The sequence below is a fragment of the Vidua macroura genome, chromosome Z, assembly GCF_024509145.1.
Source record: "Vidua macroura isolate BioBank_ID:100142 chromosome Z, ASM2450914v1, whole genome shotgun sequence".
Taxonomy (NCBI): Eukaryota; Metazoa; Chordata; class Aves; order Passeriformes; family Viduidae; genus Vidua; species Vidua macroura.
Genome location: NC_071611.1, coordinates 13,617,109 through 13,639,465, shown reverse-complemented (window position 1 = coordinate 13,639,465; position 22,357 = coordinate 13,617,109). Strand labels below are relative to the sequence as shown.

General features: G+C 42.9%; 1 protein-coding gene and 2 long non-coding RNA genes across 4 annotated transcripts in view; all 3 read right to left on the bottom strand.

The window, feature by feature from the left end:
• RASEF (RAS and EF-hand domain containing) overlaps positions 1 to 9,344 on the bottom strand; it is a 36,128-nt gene extending 26,784 nt beyond the window's left edge. For both annotated transcript variants that reach the window (XM_054003472.1, XM_054003473.1), the window contains exon 1: positions 8,811 to 9,344. In XM_054003472.1, the coding sequence (XP_053859447.1) occupies positions 8,811 to 9,178 (368 nt within the window). In that variant the 5' untranslated portion in view covers positions 9,179 to 9,344. The remainder of the gene's footprint in view (positions 1 to 8,810) is intronic.
• On the bottom strand, positions 1,507 to 7,973 carry LOC128822005 (uncharacterized). Its single transcript, XR_008441313.1, has 2 exons — positions 7,174 to 7,973; positions 1,507 to 1,696 (listed from the first exon to the last, which is right to left on the bottom strand). It is a non-coding gene; the product is annotated as an uncharacterized LOC128822005 (long non-coding RNA).
• Positions 9,345 to 13,206: 3,862 nt separating the features above from the next.
• On the bottom strand, positions 13,207 to 20,697 carry LOC128822654 (uncharacterized). The gene is made up of 3 exons (XR_008441538.1): positions 20,570 to 20,697; positions 20,405 to 20,468; positions 13,207 to 13,316 (listed from the first exon to the last, which is right to left on the bottom strand). It is a non-coding gene; the product is annotated as an uncharacterized LOC128822654 (long non-coding RNA).
• Positions 20,698 to 22,357: the final 1,660 nt, after the last annotated feature.

Here is a 22,357-nt window from a genome sequence, read left to right as displayed (position 1 = left end):
TAAACCCCAATAGCGTCAAAGCACATGTGCCAGTGTCTTGCTAGTCTGTGGCCACAAGGCAGAGCATTCTGAGGAACTGAACCCCAAAATGATCAAGAGAAAAACTACACAACTGAGATTAAAATACATGGACTACCAGCTGCACTTATCTGGCTTTGAGAAGTTTCTCCTTTGTAATTACTTTTCTCACAGATGTAGATGTCACAACAAATATATAAAATCCCAGCACAAGGATGCTAACTCTTTTATAGCACTGAAGATGCAGGTGTGCTCCAAGCCAGTTCTAGTTTTAAAAGTACTGCCTTTTCCTGAATAAAAAATTGAAGTGACAAACAACTAAAATAAATTAAATAATTTAAACAAAAAAGATAAATATATTTTTTGAAGTCCAGCTTGTACTTTGCTTAATTTTGTTATATTTTTCTGCTTATGATTCCTCAAAGAATTTCAATTTATTCATTACTCATGTAAGTGGTCCTAATGATTTTAGTGGGTCTACTCACATGGGAAAAAAACCTTACACATACGTTTCAACAAAAAAAGATATAGGCTACAAATGGAAAAAAAAGTTGATTTGTAGAACAGACCTGGTTCTAGCACTTCAGGACGGGAGAGAGAAAAAACAAAGGGCACGCTGTTTTTTAGTTGACACTGACACACGTTTAATGAATACAGTCAACTGTGAAGGATGTTAAAATCTGAACCTGAGTAAGAAACATTTACATCAAATTACTGCCTACCTGATAGTATTTAACCATCAAAACTTAGCTGCTTTCAGGTTTTATGTAAAAGAACCGTAACACAAATTACATTGTCATGATGAATTTAGCAAAACTACCAGATGCATCTGCGTAGTGGAGACAATTAAAGCTGTTCACTTCTTATTATCCTTTCAGACAATCAGTTAGACTATACTGAAAATGCTGCTGCAAACAGTAACCAAGATACTGAAAAAGAACTATTACCAAGAGGAGACAGATGCTTTCACAAGTTACCACTGTTCATGAGTCAGATTTTTTTCAGCTCCTATTGAGTTTCTGACTTCAGGTTATTAACTGTGTCTGTAAGCTTTCAAACAGTCTTTTGTTCTTTAGAAAGCAAGTGTCTAACAGGGAAAGCACCATGAACAAATTAAGACCTGTACAAAATTACTGATCTGTCTGAAATGGGGCAGTCCAATAAGACTAAAGAGTAGTCCAGAAAGAAAAGAAAATTTACTCCAGATTTATACATGAGTAGTAGGTTAAGTAACTGAAAAATTCTCTGAAGAAACTTTTTGCCTCATAACCAAAAATATTTTTAATGGGGCTGGAACAAAATTGGTATAGGTAGGAATTTAAGGAGTACTACATAGAAACAATATAGAGATATATTCACATGCATGACTTTTTGTCCTGGTTTTGGACAAATTAGGGGAAAACACCTCCAAAGGAGCCCCCTATAGGAAACCAAACCCTCCGCAACCTCCCCCCACCACCGGGTTCGGGAGGAATTCCTTCAGAGGGGAAAGTGGAAAAAACTTGTTTATTAAGGCACAACAAAAAAAACACTCCCCAGCACAAGAGAAATAGCCCAAGATGACCACAGATGTTTTCACCAGTCTAAGAGGGTTGAGCTGTATCTCTCTTCGCCGCAGAGGGTACGCAGCTTCTTTTGCAGACCCCGGGGGAGCTCCTGCCCGGAGTAGGTCCGATGTCTTCGGGGGGGGGGGGGGGGAAAGGGAAAAACGGAAACCGGGAAAAAGGGAAAAAAAAATGGCAAAAAAGCAAGCCAGCGAAAAGCAGAGAAAAAAGAGAGGAAAGCAGAGCCAGCAAAGCATGCAGCCAGCAGCAAGCCAAAGCAGCAAGCAAGCTAAGCAGCAAGCCAGCAGCCAGCCGGGGGGGGGGGAAGGAAGACAAAACAAACTGAGGACAGGGAACAGAAACCACGATTGGGATAATGAGCATGAAAATGTCCTGTCCCCACGACATTCCACCCCTTATCCCATATCGTGAACATGTTACTGAGCTTCCTTCCCACCTGCTCAAACCTTCCACACTTACACATTCCCTTCCCTTCTCACTTGCTCTGACTTTCGACATTTACACATTTCCTTCTGTCCCATGTCTGTGTGGTTTAATGTAGAAACAATGGCATCCAGCAAATTGAGATGTTTGCATGTGAGTCTCACCCCACAATCAGGTCTCCCTGAGGTACACATCGTGTTCTTCCATCTTTCTGCATTATCCACCATGTACAACCTGGTCCCTGAGCAAAGACAATCCCACGAATGGGTTTGTCTGTACTCGAGGCAGAATTGATCCACACTGTCCTCCCTAACAAACCTCTGATATGTGCCACTGGGACTTTATCTCCGTCTACTATATTCAGGGACTCAGACTGGGCAGGACCTGCTCGATTGGTGGAACCTCGGGTGTTAACTAACCAGGTGGCCTGTGCCAAATGCTGCTCCCAGTTTTTGAAAGATCCCCCACCCAATGCTTTCAAGGTGGTTTTTAACAGTCCATTGTACCTCTCTACCTTGCCTGCAGCTGGTGCATGGTAGGGGATATGGTACACCCACTCAATGCCATGTTCCCTAGCCCAGGAGTTGATAAGGCTGTTCTTAAAATGAGTCCCATTGTCTGACTCAATCCTCTCAGGGGTACCATGCCTCCAAAGGACCTGCTTTTCAAGGCCCAGGATGGTGTTACGGGCAGTAGCATGAGACACAGGGTAGGTTTCCAACCATCCTGTGGTGGCTTCCACCATTGTGAGCACGTAGCGCTTGCCTTGGCGGGTTTGAGGCAGTGTGATGTAGTCAATCTGCCAGGCCTCCCCATACTTGTACTTGGACCACCGTCCCCCATACCATAGGGGCTTCACCCGCTTGGCCTGTTTGATGGCAGCACACGTCTCACAATCATGGATAACCTGAGAGATACTATCCATGGTTAAATCCACCCCTCGGTCTCGTGCCCACTTATAGGTGGCATCTCTACCCTGATGGCCTGAGGCATCATGGGCCCATCGCGCTAGGAACAACTCCCCCTTGTGTTGCCAATCTAAATCTATCTTTGACACCCCTATCTTTGCAGCCTGATCTACCTGCTGATTGTTTTGCTGTTCTTCATTAGCTCTACTCTTGGGGACATGAGCATCTACATGGCGAACCTTCACAGGCAGTTTCTCTACCCGGGTAGCAATGTCTTTCCATTCTTCAGCAGCCCAGATTGGTTTTCCTCGACGCTGCCAGTTAGCCCCTTTCCATCTCTCCAGCCATCCCCACAGAGCATTGGCTACCATCCATGAATCAGTATAGAGGTAGAGCTTCGGCCACTTCTCCCTTTCTGCAATGTCTAGGGCCAGTTGAACGGCTTTGAGTTCAGCAAGTTGACTTGATCCCCCTTCTCCTTCAGTGGCCTCTGCGACCTGTCGTGTGGGGCTCCATACAGCTGCTTTCCACTTCCGATTCATTCCTACGACGCGACAGGAACCGTCAGTGAAAAGAGCATAGCGTGTTTCCTCTGCTGGCAATTGGTTGTAGGGTGGAGCCTCTTCAGCCCGTGTCACTGGTTCTTGTTCTTCATCTGTGACACCAAAGTTTTCACCTTCAGGCCAATTTGTAATCACTTCCAAAATCCCAGGGCGATTCAGTTTACCAATACGGGCGCGCTGCGTGATGAGGGCAATCCACTTGCTCCATGTAGCACTGGTGGCATGGTGGGTAGTAGGAACCTTTCCTCTGAACATCCACCCCAGCACCGGTAGTCGGGGTGCCAGGAGGAGTTGTGCTTCTGTACCAATTACCTCTGAGGCAGCTTGGACTCCTTCGTAGGCAGCCAAAATTTCCTTCTCTGTTGGGGTGTAGTTGGCTTCAGACCCTCTGTAGCTCCGACTCCAAAATCCTAGTGGTCGGCCTCGAGTCTCATCAGGCACTTTCTGCCAAAGGCTCCAGGACAGACCATGGTTCCCGGCTGCAGAGTAGAGCACATTCTTGACCTCTGGTCCCGTCCTGACTGGGCCAAGGGCTACTGCATGAGCAATTTCCTGCTTAATCTGGGCAAAAGCTTGTTGCTGCTCAGGGCCCCAATGGAAATTGTTCTTCTTGCGGGTGACCAGGTAAAGAGGGCTCACGATCTGACTGTACTCAGGAATGTGCATTCTCCAAAAACCTATGGCGCCTAAGAAAGCTTGCGTCTCCTTCTTGTTGGTTGGTGGGGACATAGCTGTGATCTTGTTGATGACATCCGTAGGAATCTGACGCCGTCCATCTTGCCACTTCACTCCCAGGAACTGGATCTCTCGAGCAGGTCCCTTGACTTTGCTCCTCTTGATGGCAAAACCGGCTTTCAGGAGAATCTGGATTATTTTCTCTCCTTTCTCAAACACTTCTGCTGCTGTTTTCCCCCACACAATAATATCGTCGATATACTGTAAATGTTCTGGAGCCTCACCCTTTTCTAGTGCAACCTGGATCAGTCCATGGCAGATGGTAGGACTGTGCTTCCACCCCTGGGGCAGTCGATTCCAGGTGTATTGCACTCCCTTCCACGTAAAGGCAAACTGAGGCCTGCATTCTGCTGCCAGAGGAATGGAGAAAAACGCATGAGCAATGTCAATAGTGGCATACCACTGTGCTGCCTTGGACTCCAGCTCGTACTGGAGCTCCAGCATGTCCGGCACAGCAGCGCTCAGTGGTGGAGTCACTTCATTCAATGCTCGGTAGTCCACAGTCAATCTCCATTCTCCTTCAGATTTACGCACAGGCCAGATGGGGCTGTTGAAGGGTGAGTGGGTTTTGCTAACCACCCCTTGGCTCTCCAGCTCACGAATCAGTTTGTGGATGGGGATCACGGCATCTCGATTCGTCCTATACTGCCGGCGATGCACTGTCGAGGTCGCAATTGGCACGCGTTGCTCTTCCACCCTTAGGAGCCCTACTGCAGATGGGTTTTCTGTCAGTCCAGGCAAGGTGTTTAATTGCTTAATGCTCTCTGCTTCTACAGCGGCAATTCCGAAGGCCCACCTGAATCCCTTCGGGTCTTTGTAATAGCCACTCCGGAGGAAGTCTATGCCCAGAATACATGGAGCCCCTGGGCCGGTCACAATGGGATGTTTCTTCCATTCCTTCCCAGTCAGGCTCACCTCAGCTTCCACCAGGGTCAGTTGTTGTGATCCCCCTGTCACACCGGCAATGAAAACAGGCTCTGCCCCCACATATCCCGATGGTATTAACGTACACTGTGCACCAGTATCCACTAAAGCGTTATATTCTTGTGGCTCTGATGCGCCAGGCCATCGGATCCACACCGTCCAGAAAACACGATTTTCCCATGCCTCTACCTGGCTAGAGGCAGGGCCCCTCTATGCCTGATTATCCTTCTTTCCTTGGGCATATGTCTTGGAGGTTCCCTCAAGGGGATCAGACGTGTCATCATCATACCTGGCTGTTCGGCTACGGGCAACTGGGGCTGCTTTCCTTTTCTGACCTTCCTTCAATTCACGCACCCGTTGTGCCAGAACAGCAGTAGGCTTCCTATCCCATTTCCTCATGTTTTCTCCAGACTCACGCAAGAAGAACCACAACTCAGCTCGTGGGGTGTACCTTCTCTCCCCAACAAAGGAACGTCTGCGTTGGGTGCCAGGGCCTCTAATTTGCACAGCTGAGATTTGGAGGAGGTCCTCCTTAATCTCTTCCCTGAGTTTCTTGCGGCTTTCCTCTATTTTTCCTTCTAATTCCTGCAGTCGTGTCTCCACAGCTGCAATTCTGGCATGGGTCGGGCCATGTACAGCATCCGCATATGCCCGAAGCTTCTTTGCCATATCGAGTACAGTCTCATATACCTCCTCCCGCTTCATTATTGCTAGAGCAGAAGCGTATTCAGGTGGCCCAAGTCGCACCAGTTTTCTCCACATTACAGGTGTGCATGGTACAAGGTCCGGATTCCTAATTGTTACGTCTTCTGAAAAAATGATCTCCACCACTGCCATCTCCCTCAGGCGCTGGATCCCCTGTTCTATGGTCTTCCATCGTGTCTGCTGGACATAGAGGTCATCGGCACACAGATATCTTTGTGCTACGCTGTCCAGGACCCGTTCCCAGAGGCTTTGAGGGCTAGCGCCCCTCATCATGCCTTGGTCGATGACAGGATCATGTGACAGGGACCCCAAATGCCTTGCTTCAGTGCCATCCAGAATGGTAGCCTCCCCTGCCGCATCCCAAAGGCGGACCAGCCAACTAATTATAGATTCGTCGGGCTGTCGCCGATAATCCTTCCTTAGGCCTCGGAGGTCCTTCAGGGAGAAGGAATCAATATTAGCCTCTGATCTGGTGCCACTTGCTTTGACTCCTGATTTTATGTCAGGAGGTGTTGAGGGTCCTTCTCCTGCATCGTACTCATCATTGTCATCCACGGGTCGATCAGTCTTCTCTGTGCACTTTCCACTTCGTGTGCTAGTAGCCACGGCCATTGGTTGAGGCTTACAGTCTGGTTTAACTACTGGGTTCGAACCTGGGCTGTTGGCTGCAGCCTGAGTGACTGGGATTGCTGCTGGTTTATCTCCCTGCCCCCCTTCCTCTGTCTGCTGCCCTACAGTATCGAGCAGAGTACGATAAGCATATGCCAGGGCCCAGCTCACTGCAATGATCCTTTTCTCCTTGGAGTTATCCTGGCATTTCCCTTTCAGATACTTTGCCACCTCAGCTGGGTTCTGGATGTGTTCGGATGGAAAGTCCCAAACTACAGGATCAGAAAACTCCTTTAAAATTTTGCCCATATCCTCCCATTTCCCGCACCACTCAGGATTTTTCACCCTTAGTTGTTCTCCTAAATCAGAGGTCTCACCAGCCCCTCTAGAAATCTCAGCCTTCATCTTATATAAACTGCGGACAGTATAGAGAAAGGTTATTAAATTAAATAACAGAAAGATGGTATCCTTGGCAGTCAGGGAGGACAGGACATTTCCTAACAGAGATGTAAACAATTCGGAGGAGGAAAAGGAAAGCAAAGGCTGAAAAACCTCCTCCCCCATAACAAATTTAGTACACAGCCACAACCACGAGTTATACATTCCTGGAGCTGATAACAACATTTTTATAATCCCCTTGCAGAGTATTACAGCCAAGCCCAGCCCGATAAATATTCTCGTTAGTGCCCCTCTGCTACAAAAGCTACGTATCAGGGACAATACCGGAGCTACTTCTGGATAAGAAAATAACTCCAGGGACCATAAAGCGATCAAAACTTCGAAGAACCCTAATGACCACATATAGAGGCAGGCTTTCACTCCAAATGACATCATAACTTTAAAAAGAGACATACCAATATTCCCGCAGAACGGTTAAAGCCAAAAATATTATTAGAATAAAGTTTTTTCCACTTTGTCTGGGCCTCCCCGTACGGGCCACCAAATTATTTGTCCTGGTTTTGGACAAATTAGGGGAAAACACCTCCAAAGGAGCCCCCTATAGGAAACCAAACCCTCCGCAACCTCCCCCCACCACCGGGTTCGGGAGGAATTCCTTCAGAGGGGAAAGTGGAAAAAACTTGTTTATTAAGGCACAACAAAAAAAACACTCCCCAGCACAAGAGAAATAGCCCAAGATGACCACAGATGTTTTCACCAGTCTAAGAGGGTTGAGCTGTATCTCTCTTCGCCGCAGAGGGTACGCAGCTTCTTTTGCAGACCCCGGGGGAGCTCCTGCCCGGAGTAGGTCCGATGTCTTCGGGGGGGGGGGGGGGAAAGGGAAAAACGGAAACCGGGAAAAAGGGAAAAAAAAATGGCAAAAAAGCAAGCCAGCGAAAAGCAGAGAAAAAAGAGAGGAAAGCAGAGCCAGCAAAGCATGCAGCCAGCAGCAAGCCAAAGCAGCAAGCAAGCTAAGCAGCAAGCCAGCAGCCAGCCGGGGGGGGGGGAAGGAAGACAAAACAAACTGAGGACAGGGAACAGAAACCACGATTGGGATAATGAGCATGAAAATGTCCTGTCCCCACGACACTTTTTTAAAGTCTCTTGACTAGCTGCCAAGTCCTGAAACTCAGATTACTTGTTTTCCACCATAAAATACAATTTTAAAATGAAGCAGATTCACTCTATACTTTCTATGGCCAACATTTTCATATTATTTTTGAAGCATCTTAGCTTTCAGGCAGATTCCTAAGAGTCACCAAAATTCATCTCTGTACACTGGAACCAGTCCCGTACTGACAGACCCGTGGTAAACAGGTTTAATCTCAAAAAAAGCTACCATCAGTTTTCTTCATTTCACTGAGACCGAGGACAAAGACTCTCACAAGTTTCAGTGAGCTTACCAGACCGAGAGCCATATTTACCAACACCGTTCACGTGGAGGCAACGATGTTGCTGGTCAGCCTTTACCAGGAAAAGACTGACTGGGCAGGAAGAAAATGCTGGAGGCTGGTCGGGGAACAGCACGAGGAGAAAATTTTTACGGAGCCAGCAAAACTTTACATCTAGTGAGTTCTAGCAGCCAGACTTTCCCACGTGGGTCGCTGGCGTAACAGAGCAGAGGAAGCTAAGAGCGGCTGCACGCTGGAAGAACAGCCCTGGAAAACCACCCCAGCCGGGAAGCAGGTGTGCGGAGGGCTCGCTACACCTGCAGGCAGAGGAGGCGAGGGGTCAGGCTACTCGGCCGCTCCCCAGCTGGAATTGCATCAGCGCCCGCGGCGGCTCCGCCAGGAGGGCCGTTCCCGCCCCGCAGGGCGGCAGGCCCGGCTCAGCAGCGGCGGGGCCGGGGTGCCCACGGCTCAGCCCGCCAACTCCCACCGCCGGGGTCGGGGTGGGACGGAGCGGGCGGGTCCGGACCTTACCTGGGGATGTACCTCGCCTCGTCCCCGAGCCGCACCTCGAAGTCCCTCCAGGGTTGTTCCAGCCCCGCGGCGACCCAAACTGCTGACGCCTCTTCCTCCTCCATGTCCTCGCCCCCCGGCTCGCTGCCAGCGGGCTGCGGCCGCGTGACGCCGCGGAAGCCACGGGCGAACTCCGGGAAGGTGATGGCCCCGTCGCGGTCGCTGTCGAGGCGCTGGAAGATGGCCTCGGCCTCGGCCGGCTGCACCCGCAGCTCGGCGCAGAGAGCAGCGAAGTCCTCCCGCTCGATGCGGCCCGAGCCGCTGGCGTCGCACGCCAGGAAGAGGGCACGTAAGCGGGACAGCTCGTCCCCCGCCGCCTCGGGATCCATCGGCCAGCGCCGGGGGCGCGGAGACTCGGACCGCGGAGAGAACGCGATGGGATCGGGCGGGCGGCTGCCCTACCTGCGACTCAGCGGGGCGGGCCGGGTCCTGCTCCGCCCCGGTGCCCCGCGGGGCCGGGCACGGCCGGGAGGCGGAACGCAGGTGGCGGCTCCTTCCCGGGGCAGGTCCCGGGCCGGGCTACCGGCGCCCCCGGGACAGCAGGGCGGTCCCGAGCTGGCAGCGGCTCCGCTGGCCCACGGAGTGTAGCGGCACGGGGCTCCCCTCGGGCTCAGCATGTTGCGAACGGCACAGGTAACTATAGACAGCCGCGTAGGGTAAAAATTATGTCTCACTCCCCTGCAGCACTCAAATGTGAGTCCTGTTACTATGCGGTCACCGTAAGGTGTTAAACCTAACTTCCGTTTGCCAACATAATAAAAATACTCTCTCTTCACGTTCATGGAAGACCCAGAAGCCACATGATGACACAAAGTTTGAACAGATAAATTCTCGCTGGCACGAATAGTCTTGGAGTTATACCTTGTGGGTATGTGCTCACAGATCTCTTACTGCCAGTGATTTAGAAATGTGGACTGTTAAAATACCATCTTAAACTGAAAATGCAAAAGATGCATTCAAATCAATAAACTAGAGGAGACAGCTTTTCAGTGCTTTGTGATGAACTAGAGTCTTTCTTGACAGACAAGTCAAGACAAGAAGAAGACAAAAGTCTTCAAGACAGGAGTCAAGACCTCTTTCTTGTTGAAGTCAAGACTCAAGACTCAGATTCCATTAGAATCTAAAGGATATTTTAAAATTATTATTTATTTCCCTACACTTATTCTTGTTTATGTCTATCTGCAAATGTAAATAGTGTTATACCACAGTTGTGATAAATAGACTACAAATCTACTGGTCAAAACAGCATTTTCTTATTGACCAAAACATAGCCTGATTATGTGATCTAGCAAAGCACAAATAGTCCATCTTACCTCCCCTCAGAATAAAGGACATACTGTAAATGGGAACAATCAAGTACTCCTTTGCCTAAGATGTGAAATGCCCTCAAAGGGCATTTTTACATTTTACCTTTTTTTTTACAGCTTTTGATTATTAACCCATCAGGATTAGGCAGACAGCCAACAGTCTTCCTCTAGACAATAAAGAGTTTTGTAAATGTTCCCCGCACTTTAAGGAAATAAAGCTGTTAAGCAATTTGAAATTTGATTGAGTTGATTTAGTTTTTGCTTAAAAGTATGAGATACCAGAGAGACTTAAATTTATGATTTTACACATTCTTTTATTACATTTCCACCACATAATTGCAAAACTACTAATAATAGTAAAATGGCTTATCATCAGTTTCTTAGTGTTTTAGTAAAACAGAATTAATTTAACAAAAGTATTCTTCCTGTTCTAGGGTCTTTTATTTATCCATCAAATTTTTATAACTAAAGTGTCATGGAGCCCTTAAGGGTTGATGAAGGGTTGTTCAGCCATCAAAAGAGAGAAACTTATCTTGCATATACAGCCCAGCTCTGTTTATAGGAGCTGGGACATTTGACTTTCAGACTGGACAAGCTCAGGAGGTGAACTGGGACAGCCTCATCCAGGTCTGAGTGTGTCTGACTAGCCAGACAGGGAGTTTCCGCTCAAATCAATGTGCTCACCTTATTTGCTTTTTTTTTATGGCTTTTTTTTTTTTTTTTTTTTTTTGTGGCTGCAGATTTATGAGTTGACATTTGTCAGCTATCCTACCCACTCTTTTATGTACTCTTGTGTGTATCTTTAGTGATAGTCACTACCTTGGGCTGCTAAGCAAAGGGCATAGACTGTGGACATGTAGTCCCTGTTGGGTTTTTTTAATTTTCTTTTTTCTGTTAGAGAAGTTTTGTCACACAAATCTCAGGCACTGGCATGAAGCACAGTGTATCATTTAGCACTGCCATGTCATAGGTATGTTCCACAAAACATATCATGCTTGCAATGGTTCATGATAATACACAGCCCATGCTTGCTTGGCAGGCCATGGTTTAGTTGAATAGTTCTGACACAACTGCACAAAGATAATAAATGGTTTATTTGTTAACACCAAAGAATGAGTGGTAAGACCAGGATTACCAGCAGGCAATGGCAAAACAGTGCTTTCTTCTGAAATGATGTCCCTGTTCTTAGAAACACCTGCTCTTCAAATCCAGCTTTAAATTAAATAAATATGCAAATACAAGGCACTGTTTATGTGGCATAGTAGTCTTAAATTCATAAGAGAAATTTTAAATTTGTGCATAAGATACTGAAGATACAGATATACCATGCATTAAATTTTCAGTCTATCATTTGTTTTGCTTCACTGTGCCATGAAACTCACAAGCTAGCCCAAGTATCTGCCTGAAGGAGAAGAAGAGAAAATGAAATAATTCTCAGGAACTTTAGAGAGACCTAAAGCAACAGATGAACAAGAAAGGATTCATTGTATCACTACTAAAGTGTACTATTGTACTGAGTGGAAAAAGGTGGATTTTGACACTGTTATAGAGACAGAGGTTAAGTGTTACAGATTGGAAGAAACGTAAGCCAGAAGAGAAAGGTGTGGCAACACATGACAACAAGACTTATTGTCCCAGGAAGCAAAATAGCAGAGGAGCTGAGGTGCTGAGCTGACCACTGGAGCCATGGAATGCTATTTGAGCACATGTGGTCTCTGAAGGTAATTATGCAGAGCTATGCAGAAGCCCAAAAAAGCTGGAGTGCTGTGCTCCTAGCAGATTCAATGCCTGAAATAGCAACCCTCTTCCCATCCCTCTCAATATGCTGTCTTCGGAACCTTACATACATATTAAAGGAAGATTTTTTAACTTGGAACATCAAGCATTTAAAAGTTAGCAAATAGGATATAAATTGGACCAACTATTCACTGGTTTACTTTTTATCATTTTTGTTTGTGGACTTGGGTATTATCTACAATGTCATCTGTACTGTTCTGATCTTCTACAGAGGACAGAATATATCTTTTGGATGGTTTTGCATACTTTAACTAAATTTCCCAGCATTAGGGTTGGCTGAGAAAGAAAATGTATCCCTCTGTGGTTGCAATTACTCTGTTATTCACCTTTTTCTGTTTTACGTTAGAACAATTTAAGCAATTTAGCATAAACTGTGCAATGTACTTGGAAAGTACATGACATCAAGAGAGCATAAATAAATTAGAATCAACCAGTGATATTGAAAACAGTTCATATCACACACAGGTATCATATTAACCACAACACCCTGAAAACTAATTACATAAACCCAGTCCAATTTCTCACCCCCCCTCCCCCCCAACAGAAACTTTACCACCTCTAAAAGTCACTATACATCTCAAAGCATCACTATCCCAGTGTGGCACTCCATCTGTACCTATTGTACCTACTTGGCCAGGACCTCTTCATCAGGAAGGGAAACACAGTGTACACAGGCACATGAAGGATAAGGGGAGAGGAGGGTGATGATGTGCAGAGCAGAGTCTGGGAGTTCGCCAGGAGATGGGCTGTGGTAGTCATTCTTCCTACTGGTTTCCATTTGCTGCTATTCTCTTACAATGTCTACCTTTGCACTCTTTATTACATAGATGGCATTTTCTTTGCTTTGATGCATTAAACTGTACTTTGATGGCATTAAACTAATTGTTTACCTGGTTCTATCCTGGCATGCACTTTGTGTGAAACACATAGGATGGGTGCACATATTAAATGCCAAGTCTGGACAGATCACAGAACATTTCTGCATGCACTCATTCCCTGCTGCATAATTTTTAGTACTACTGAATATGATTCACCCTCAAAAAGGCATAATCTATGTCTTTAAAAACTTAGTCCAGAAAATTAAAAAATAATATTTTGAGAGAATACAATTTTATGCTTTAACTTAGTAAAAAATGACACAAAAAGTGACAATAAAATTTCTTTGTCTAAGAAGAGGTACATTTAAAAGCCAAAAATGTTTCTAAGGATATACAGATTTTTTTTTTTATTCTCCTAAACATTTAGCAGTTCAGACAATGAAGTTGTAAAAGACCCTCATGGTATTATAACACTTCAACAAATTCCAGATCATGACTCCAGATCATGAAGTATAAATAAACCTTTCAGGTGAAGCATCTTCAGCCTGAAAAAGACAAAAGAGACCTTTGATATTTAAATATTACAGTACCCAAGGTGCTTTTGCAGAAATTATTAATTATTGACAGTCTTTTTAAAAGCTTGTCTGTATAATCAACTGAATAACCAGAGAGATGCTGAAATGACTGATAATGACTGGTGGGACTAGTTTGGACATGTTAGCTGTCATCCTAATGCTGCTCTAGTAAGTTCTCCAGCCCCCAAAAAACAACATTAAAAGACTGTTCTAGAGACATGTTATTACATGGCCAATTCTCAAAATCTGTAATGTTTTTGAATAACATAAGCAGCTAGCAATAAATACTTATGAATTTCATCTTTTATGGGAAGCCTTCCTTGATTTGGGTAGTCTACATAGTTTTTTTAATTCTAAAAGTCAAAACCAAATCACATCTACTGATGAAACTTCTTTGTTCTTAAAGAAATGGACATCTATGCAAATCCTGTTAACAATGAGCACTGCTGAAGACAGAGGATAGAAGTGTCCTTTTCAGGACAGAGATAAACAGTGTTAGGTCAAACAGATATGCCTCCTTCCAGTTAAGATTAGCTTTGACCTTTTTCTGCAAAATGATGCCAAAGCTCCTTCAAAAACACAGCAAGGTCCAGGTTTCCCTTGTAAACACAATGGTCACTGTTTTACCCTCTACCTATCTCCCTTACTTGCTCAATGTGTTGGAACATTTCCCCAGAAGCAGAAGATTCAAGTTTACATCACTGCTTTGCCAGAAGGAAATTAAGGTTACCTTTCTTTTTCCTCATGCAAGTGTCCTAACCACAGAGATACTGGAGACAGTGATGGAATTGAGAAGCACATAGCTGCTCAAAGCCACTGTGCCAAGCATCTGTGTTTTATAGTGCATTATAACTAGACAGAAATAGACTTCGGTGAAAATGCTAGATGACAATTTTCCATATGCCAGTTGATCACTAATCCATCTTTTATTTCTCTCTGTCTGGTCCAAAAAATCTTACATTATTTTCACAGATTCTGACTAGACGGTATCTATTCAATCACCTGAGCAGCTGTAAGACAGTCTGAAAGATATTTGCTTACCTAGAGTAAGAAATACTTAAATCTGATCATACAGAGAGAAAGGCTGAACTAATCTCCAATCTTATGTGTAATGCTCTTACCTTCAGGTTCCTCCTTAAAGACACACATATTCAGTACTTATTCCTACTTTATTCTAGGCAAAAGTGGCTGCCACTGTTTCACATCATAAAACCTTCTACTGTTCATGTTAGGTAAACTCTGTGTACTGTCAACAGGGCAGGCTTTAAAGGAATGAGGGAAGAACGTTTTACTTGTGGATCCCAAGAGAGATGTTTGCTGTTGGGCTGCTCAGTGCCCACAGGGCCATTGGACATTCCTACAATTTGAGGCTTCTGGGCAATTTTCCTGGGGAAAACATCACTGGTCAATGCCCCATTGGCAGCAGTTTTGGATGGGAACAAGGTTTAACCCCAGCCAGCAGCCAATCTCTATGCAGCCACTCACTCACTCCTCCACCAACAGGATCAGGGACAGAATTGGAAATGTAAAAGTGAGAAAACTCAGGGGTTGAGATAAAGACAGTTTAATATGGAAAGTAAAAGCCACACACAAGCAAAGCAAAACAAAGAAATCATTCACTGCTTCCCAAGGGCAGGCAGATGCTCAGCCATCTCCAGGAGAGCAGGGCCTCATCACACATAAAGCGACCTGGGAATATGAATGCCATCACCCCAAACACCCCTTCTTCTTCCTCACACTTTATATACTGAACATGATGTCATATGGTCTGGAATATCCCTTTGGTCAGCTGGGGTCACCTGTCCTGGCTGTTTGCCCTCACAAGCTCCCAGACACCCCTGAAGATCTCACCAGTGCACACCAGAGAAAGGTCTTGGCTCTGTGTAAGCCCTGCTCAGGGTTAACAATTTTTATGTTATTAACCCTGTTTTCAGCACAAATGGAAAACACAGCTCTGTGCTAGCCACATGAAGAAAATTAACACTACCCCAGACAAAACCAGATGGTTTCTGTCAGTCCCCTTGACTGCAACTAATGATTCTGTAATTCTGCCTGTTCCCAGACAAAGATACTGAAACTCAACTACCTATGCGGTTCGATTGTTTAGAAAAATCCCTGGCATTGGCTGCAGCACAGCTAGCATCTCCCCTGATTCTGTCTTAATGAACACTGTTTGGGATATGAAATAATCCAATTTTAATGTGGCCACCCTGTTTTGGAAGGTACATCCAGTTCAATAATAAAGTAGACACTGTCATGTCCACTGACCTCAGTGCCAGAGAACAGTCCTTTTTTTTTTTAAATTTACAAGGGTAGGAAAATTACCTGTGTAGGCCTTCTTATTTATAAAAGGTCAGAATAACATTTGAGGTGATAATCCTATTATAATTTACTTCCTGAATATACTGCACTTTGACAATAGTTCAAATCTAAATGCTGAATAATTGTGAACATGGCCAGTTTGACCTTTCTTTTTTGTATCATGAGAGAAATAAAATAAGTGTATTAAAATACCCTAAGTTATTACTTACTACAATGTATGACCAAAAAATATTGCCATAAAATATTGGAGAGGTGGACAGAAATGGAGATGTAGTAAAGCATTCCTAAAGGATCTTCTAAACAGGAAACATGAAACAAAATTAATGGGGGATTTAAACCAAAAGAGATTAAAGATTACATGACTCAGAGCAGAAAAGTAAAACAACCCATAAAATAATCACAAAGTTATAAAGCTACACTAATTTTTCATTTCTACCAATTTAAGAAATCTTCTTTTCTCAGTGTGGAAATTGCAGAAAAGACAATTCATCTCAGCAACACAGTATAAAATCAGACAGGAAGAAAGATAATTAATTCTATTGAACATTTCTTCCAATAAAGGGTTATTAAAAGAGGGTTGCCTTTTGCCTGCCCCCAAAGCATAAAGAAAAATATTACATTCTTATGAGCCTAAATCCTTTACCAGACTTGATATACACTTTCCTCAATACTTACACAACTGGAGAAGACTACAAAATAAGTATTCCAATGATTTTTTTTTTCTTACAGGTGAAATTGCCTCTTAGTAAATACTCAAGAACTCCTATGAGAAGTTAATTCTGTGTTTGTAACATAAATGCTTTTGGTGACAGGGTGACCCTCCTCCTAAAGCACCTGATTTCTGAAACCCAAAAATAACAGCTGATGCGCGCTCAGCTGCACTGAACTAGGCTTTAGCCATGGTGATGTCTAAGTGCTTTAGCTGACTATACTACAGGACTAAAAGCGGTGGGATATTGTATTTCATACTACTTCATAGCAGTATGACAGTTGAATGCGCTCTGCTGACTCCTGGAGTTTTTCTCAGAACAAAGAGGTCATCGTGTTCTCCCACCTGATACAGGAAGAAAAACATCTCATGTGACTGTCTTCAGTAGAAGTAAGGACAGCCCTAACTTCAAATAGTCATTGTGAACTGATAATTTTCAAACTAAGACTAAGGATGAATCAGTGGGTAACTTTTCCTTAAGGCAGGGTGGCATAAAAAAAGAAGGTAAAAGACATTTTTTTAGTTTCAACTCTTCACTTGTTTCTCTAGTGGTTTACCATTAAAGCTACTGCTGTGCAACAGGAGCCACCAGAGATCTCACTTGCAACTCAAGCTTCATAGGGATCAACCTCTTTCACTGAACACCTTCTGTATTCTGCAGCAAGCCAGACTGCTGCTTAAACTGTCCATCCCAAAGGAGTCACACAGGACAAGGTGATAGGTTTTATAGCTGCTTTCAAATGGCAAATATACACCCAGATAAGAAAGTCCCTGTTTAAATTCCTCATCATAGGCTTGAACCTGCAGTGTGCTGGAAACTTGGCATGATTATTTCCTGAAACTAGGAGCATATAAAGGAGAAGAGCATTTCCCCTGAAGAGAATTATATATTACTTATACATCTTATATTACTTCAAACTTTATTCTTTGTTCTTATTACCAGTTTCCATTAAAATATTTCCTTCTTTCTGATAAAAAAAACTTTTTTGAAATTATCACATTTATTCTTTTTTGCCTCTTCCAAATATTTTCATTCCATTTGAAGAAGAAAAGAGACAAATCTGTTATTTCATATTCTCTGCCTCTAATGCCATTTCTACTATGCCATTTCTACTAGTTTAAGAACAGCAGGAGCTCCCCTCTCCATACATTGCAGAACTACTTCAATCTGTCTTCATATTTTGCAACATTAGAGTCACTTCTGTCTTACAAAATTCAAGGGACCATAGTAAGAGGGGATTCATATCTAATACAAGGCCTGCATGGAAGCAGAGGAGCAGGTATTTGAAAGTGATGAAAGAGAAGCTGGAGAAGAACTGTCAGGAGTGCCACTGAAACTTTAATTACAGGATATGGATCCTGTCAAGTTTGTTTGTATTTGGTTGCACTTGGCAACCACCTGTCATGCAACCATATGTAGACATATAGGAAATTGAAGGATTCAATAGTCAACTTGGCATATGAGCCCAGTGCTTAACCAAGCTAGTTTAAAGCCAGATATCCCTAAAGGACATGTTACCAATCATGGTGAAGAGTTTCCTGGGATAACTGTGACTGAGTTATCCAGCCCAGGAAAGCAGAAGTTTCCCCTGTGCTGGCCTGTCTCAATGCAGCTGGAGCACAGCCCTGCAGGGCTGCCTGCGGGGGTCCTGTGCTCCCCTTTCAATCCAGCCATCAGACTGCCGCAGGCACCTGCCAATGTCACTGTGGGCCACTCCAAAATCAACTCAGTACTTCTGTTTTCTTAAACTGTGAAATTCAGTTAGCCCTGTGAAACATACAGTGGCTACATAGATTGTGTTTGCCAGCTGTGAAAATCAGGCCAATCTTAAAGTTGTCATGTAAGCAACTTATTTTAGATGCCTGACCTTGGAAGAGGAACTCAGACTAAAGATTTGTCATAATTACAAAGGAAGAGAATGTTTTCATTGTGTTGTGTTTCCTACTGTTAAAACTAATGAAGCCTGCCATGAAGAAATGTAAAACCACACACACAAAAAAATCAGATAGACTCCTGAGAGATAGTCTGGCAAGTTAGATGCTCCTGTGGCAAGGACTTGTACCCTACTGGGTTTCCTTTAGACTGATCACGGCTCTAGTTCATCACGAAAAATTCCAGTTGACTGTGGGGAGCAGAGTCCTGTCTTAAGCTTTGACATACATTAATTTATGATAATACCCAATACTGTGTGATATGAAATAGGAAGATCAGATGAAGGATCAGCAGTTCATCCTCTAAAAACAATTTTATGTTATAGAATCAAAGAATCATGTCAGTGTAAATAAATAAATCAGTCAGATGCAACCTTAACCGAAAACGTTTAAGCAACCTCAGAGCTTTTAAAAAATGCAAGATTTCTTTGTTGAAGAAAATCAGATCTATGGGCAAGGATTTGTTTCCATCAGCCTAATTTATAACACACATTCTTTACACAGAATGCTGAAGAACTGCTCTGAGGACGGTGCAGCTGATTACTAGTACTCTCCTCTCTTCTTGCTAGTGTATTTTTTAAGGAATGTGCCATAGAAAAAAAAACCTGTTGAATTATGAAAAACAAATCCTTCCCTGGAATCTGCTGCCCAAGTGGTAATAGTTTTCAGTGGATGATATTAGTACAATGTCTGAAGTATGTCATCCTTACCAACAAATAATACATAAACTGATTTCTCAGGTATTAACTGCTTCAAACAGATAAAAATTGGTTCCTATTGCTCAATTTCTCACAATTAGTTTAACTGAAAACAACTAATACTGTCATGAAATTTCAAAAACTTTTACAAAATGCAGCCTTTAGGAACTATGAATTAACTACCCCTAAGACAGATCAGATATTTCCCCCATTTTACACAGAAAACTGCTTTTCAAATTTGTAAGACCTACAAGATACCACCCCCCTGTGTGTTTCAAAGCATCAAGTCCTAAAGAGAAGGAGATGATGCTTAGTAGAGGACTACCACATGTAGTCTATATGCACCACCTTCCTCCAAGAGATGCTTTTTTTTTCTTAGAAACTTTGTACAAATTGAAATTACAATTTGTCCATATGAATAGGATTTTACATGTGCCTGTCAGCCTGATCAAAGCAACTGCTTTCTGTGGTTACCAGACATTAGGACATCCCAGGCTCCTGCAAATATAGAGGTGGCATGTGCAGTGAGCATTGCATGCATTGGACCCTTGTGTACTCAATCAGTACAGCTAACATGGTAGGTTCAAATCTTGTTCCACTTGCTACCTATGTGCTGACCACTACAGTGTCTGTGCTCACATGTTAGCATTTCACAACTGAAATTCATGTAGCTCACAGCCTCACACTATCAATTAACATATTTGAATGATTAAAATGTACTAGTTATTAGCATTAGTTAAAAATAATAATTTTATTATGAGACATATTTTGGTCTTAAGTTAATGCAGTTCTTTTAATATGCATTCATTTATATCTAAGTATATATATTTGTATATATTGATGTAAAAGATTGTAATTTTAGACAAGATTAACAAAAGTGGAACCATTCACATGCTTATGAGAATAAGAAAGAAATTTCCTTACAGAACATTGCTTAGAAACATGTGTATTTAGAGGACCATTTGAGTACTTCTTGTCTTTTAAGTAGTTAGTAAGCATCGAACCACTCTGTATTTACTCTATCCACAGAAACTCACCAAAAAAACCCAAAACAACAAAAAAAGCAGTTCCCACAATTCTGGGAAGCAAAAGGGATTTTTTAAAAATGCCAAGAAGATATGAACAGAAAAGACTTACACAACTAAGTCATATGGGGCAGTATGCCCAGGGAGGAGGTGGAGTCACAGTCCCTGGAGCTAAGGAAAGACTGGATGTGGTACTCAGTGTCATGGTCTAGGTGACAAGGTGGTGTCTGCTCAAAGGTTGAACATGATGATCTCAGAGGTCTTTTCTGACCTAACTGGTTCTGTGATTCTCTAATATACGGCAGGTTGGCTAATGTATGAGGTTAGAAATGGGTAGCTGTCATCAGTTTGGACAGAAACAGGCTGACATACCTCTTCAGGTGGAAGAGTTAGTCCAGACAAGGAGGACTGATATACTTCATGCTCCTGTACAGATCTGAAATGTGCAAAACAAGCAGAAATCATCAGTTTAGCCTGCACTGAGTTCAACAACTACATCAGGCAACTCACAAGACTGACATTCACTAGTATTTTCACCTGTTGCCCAAACACCATCAGAGAAGTTTTCTGTCCCCTGAAGTCAGACAGGTGCTGAAGTCAAGACTGGATTTCATGACTGAATTTCAATTCACTTATACTTGTTGCACACTGAAGATGTTCTGAACCAGCTGGATGAACTCCATGTTAGAATAAAGTCAGAGACCAGCATTTCTTCCCAACAAATTATAGTGAGAAATTTGCTACTGAATAAAATATATTGTCTGTCTGAGATATTAAATCATCTACCTTCTCTCACACCAAACAAGGCTTTTATCTAAAACTTAACTCCATTACATTTCAGAAGAAATCTATATTAACGTCTAATAACCCTTAACTTCATTCACATGATTTTTTATTTGCTGCTCTCCACCCTAAGCAAGCATCTGAGGAAAAGGACTGGCCACTGGCTGTAAACAAAAGACAAATAGGTCTCATATGGCTGAGCTTCTCTGTCCTCTGCGTCACACTTATTTGCAATAATGAATGGAATGTCAGAAACACACACACATACAAACCACAGATATAATGTTTTCTGATTCTATATATTAGAAGAAAATTCAATGACAAGCCAGCAAGGCTGCTCCAGATTACTCATTTATCTGGATAGTTGAAAAAATGTCACAATTCACGCCCTTAATTTTTCTGTTTACTCTTTAGATGCCACACAGCCAAGATTCCTTTTACCACAGGGTGACACATTCATTCTTATATCTTACTGTCAAAATATTTTATGTAAAAAAATATTTTGTTTTTTAACCAGGAATATATGCGTAACACATGTATACACAGTGTACTCCTGATTATTAGATTTGTGTATTATGAAAAAGATAAAACCACTAACTTATTGCAAAAATTAGCTAGTTTTCTCTCATTCTCATGAATCATGTTGCTTTATTTCTCCAAATATCATGTTAACATAGCTTTCACTGTTAACAAACCCTTAATGTTTCACAGTTTGTTTTTCCTAGCAAATCATTTGCCTGTTATATATTCTGAAACATAAAATTCATATAGGTTGATATTTGGGTTCTTACACAGCATATCAACCAATTGAAATTGTATAAAGCCAGGAAACAAGCCAATCATACATTCAGTTCTTCTCTTTCATGTTTGATTAGCTCTGTTACAGCACAGAATCCTTTTAGAGAAGAATGCACAGTCTTAAATCTGAACAGTCAGATGGTGACATACTCAAGCAGTACTAATTCATATTATGACTCTTCTTGTTTAGTTTCAGTTTAGTTTCAGTGTATAACTCACAATCACATCTGGAAGGAAACCTGATCTCTCACAGGTAGATGTAAATACATGTAAGGGCAAGGGATATTAAGGAGTTTTTCCATACTGGAGAGTAGGAAAATTGATGGGCTTTTGCCTTGACTTGTCTCAAAGCTGTGGTCAGGTCACTTCTCAAAGCTAAATTGACAGTAAAAGCTCTGACACAGGTCTGTGTTTCTGGAGTGTGAAAAACACATCTCCAACCAGCTGTAATGATTAATGCCCTCAGGTAATCACAACCCAGCTGCTAAAACCACTAGGTTATCACCAGGTGTTATTCTGCGTAGAATAAAGATTTAGAGTTCTGCAAAACAAGCACTGTTTTGCAACAGCTACAACCCAATTTCAGGGAAAGTTAAGGAAATTTTTCCTTGGACGTTTTATTACTATCCTCCTTCCAATGTAAACATAGTTGTGCACCCCTTTACTGAGGTCAAAAGAGATGATGAAACATCAAAGCCAAAAAATTTTAAGCTTTTAAGATGAAATTTTTAAGCCAAAAAAATC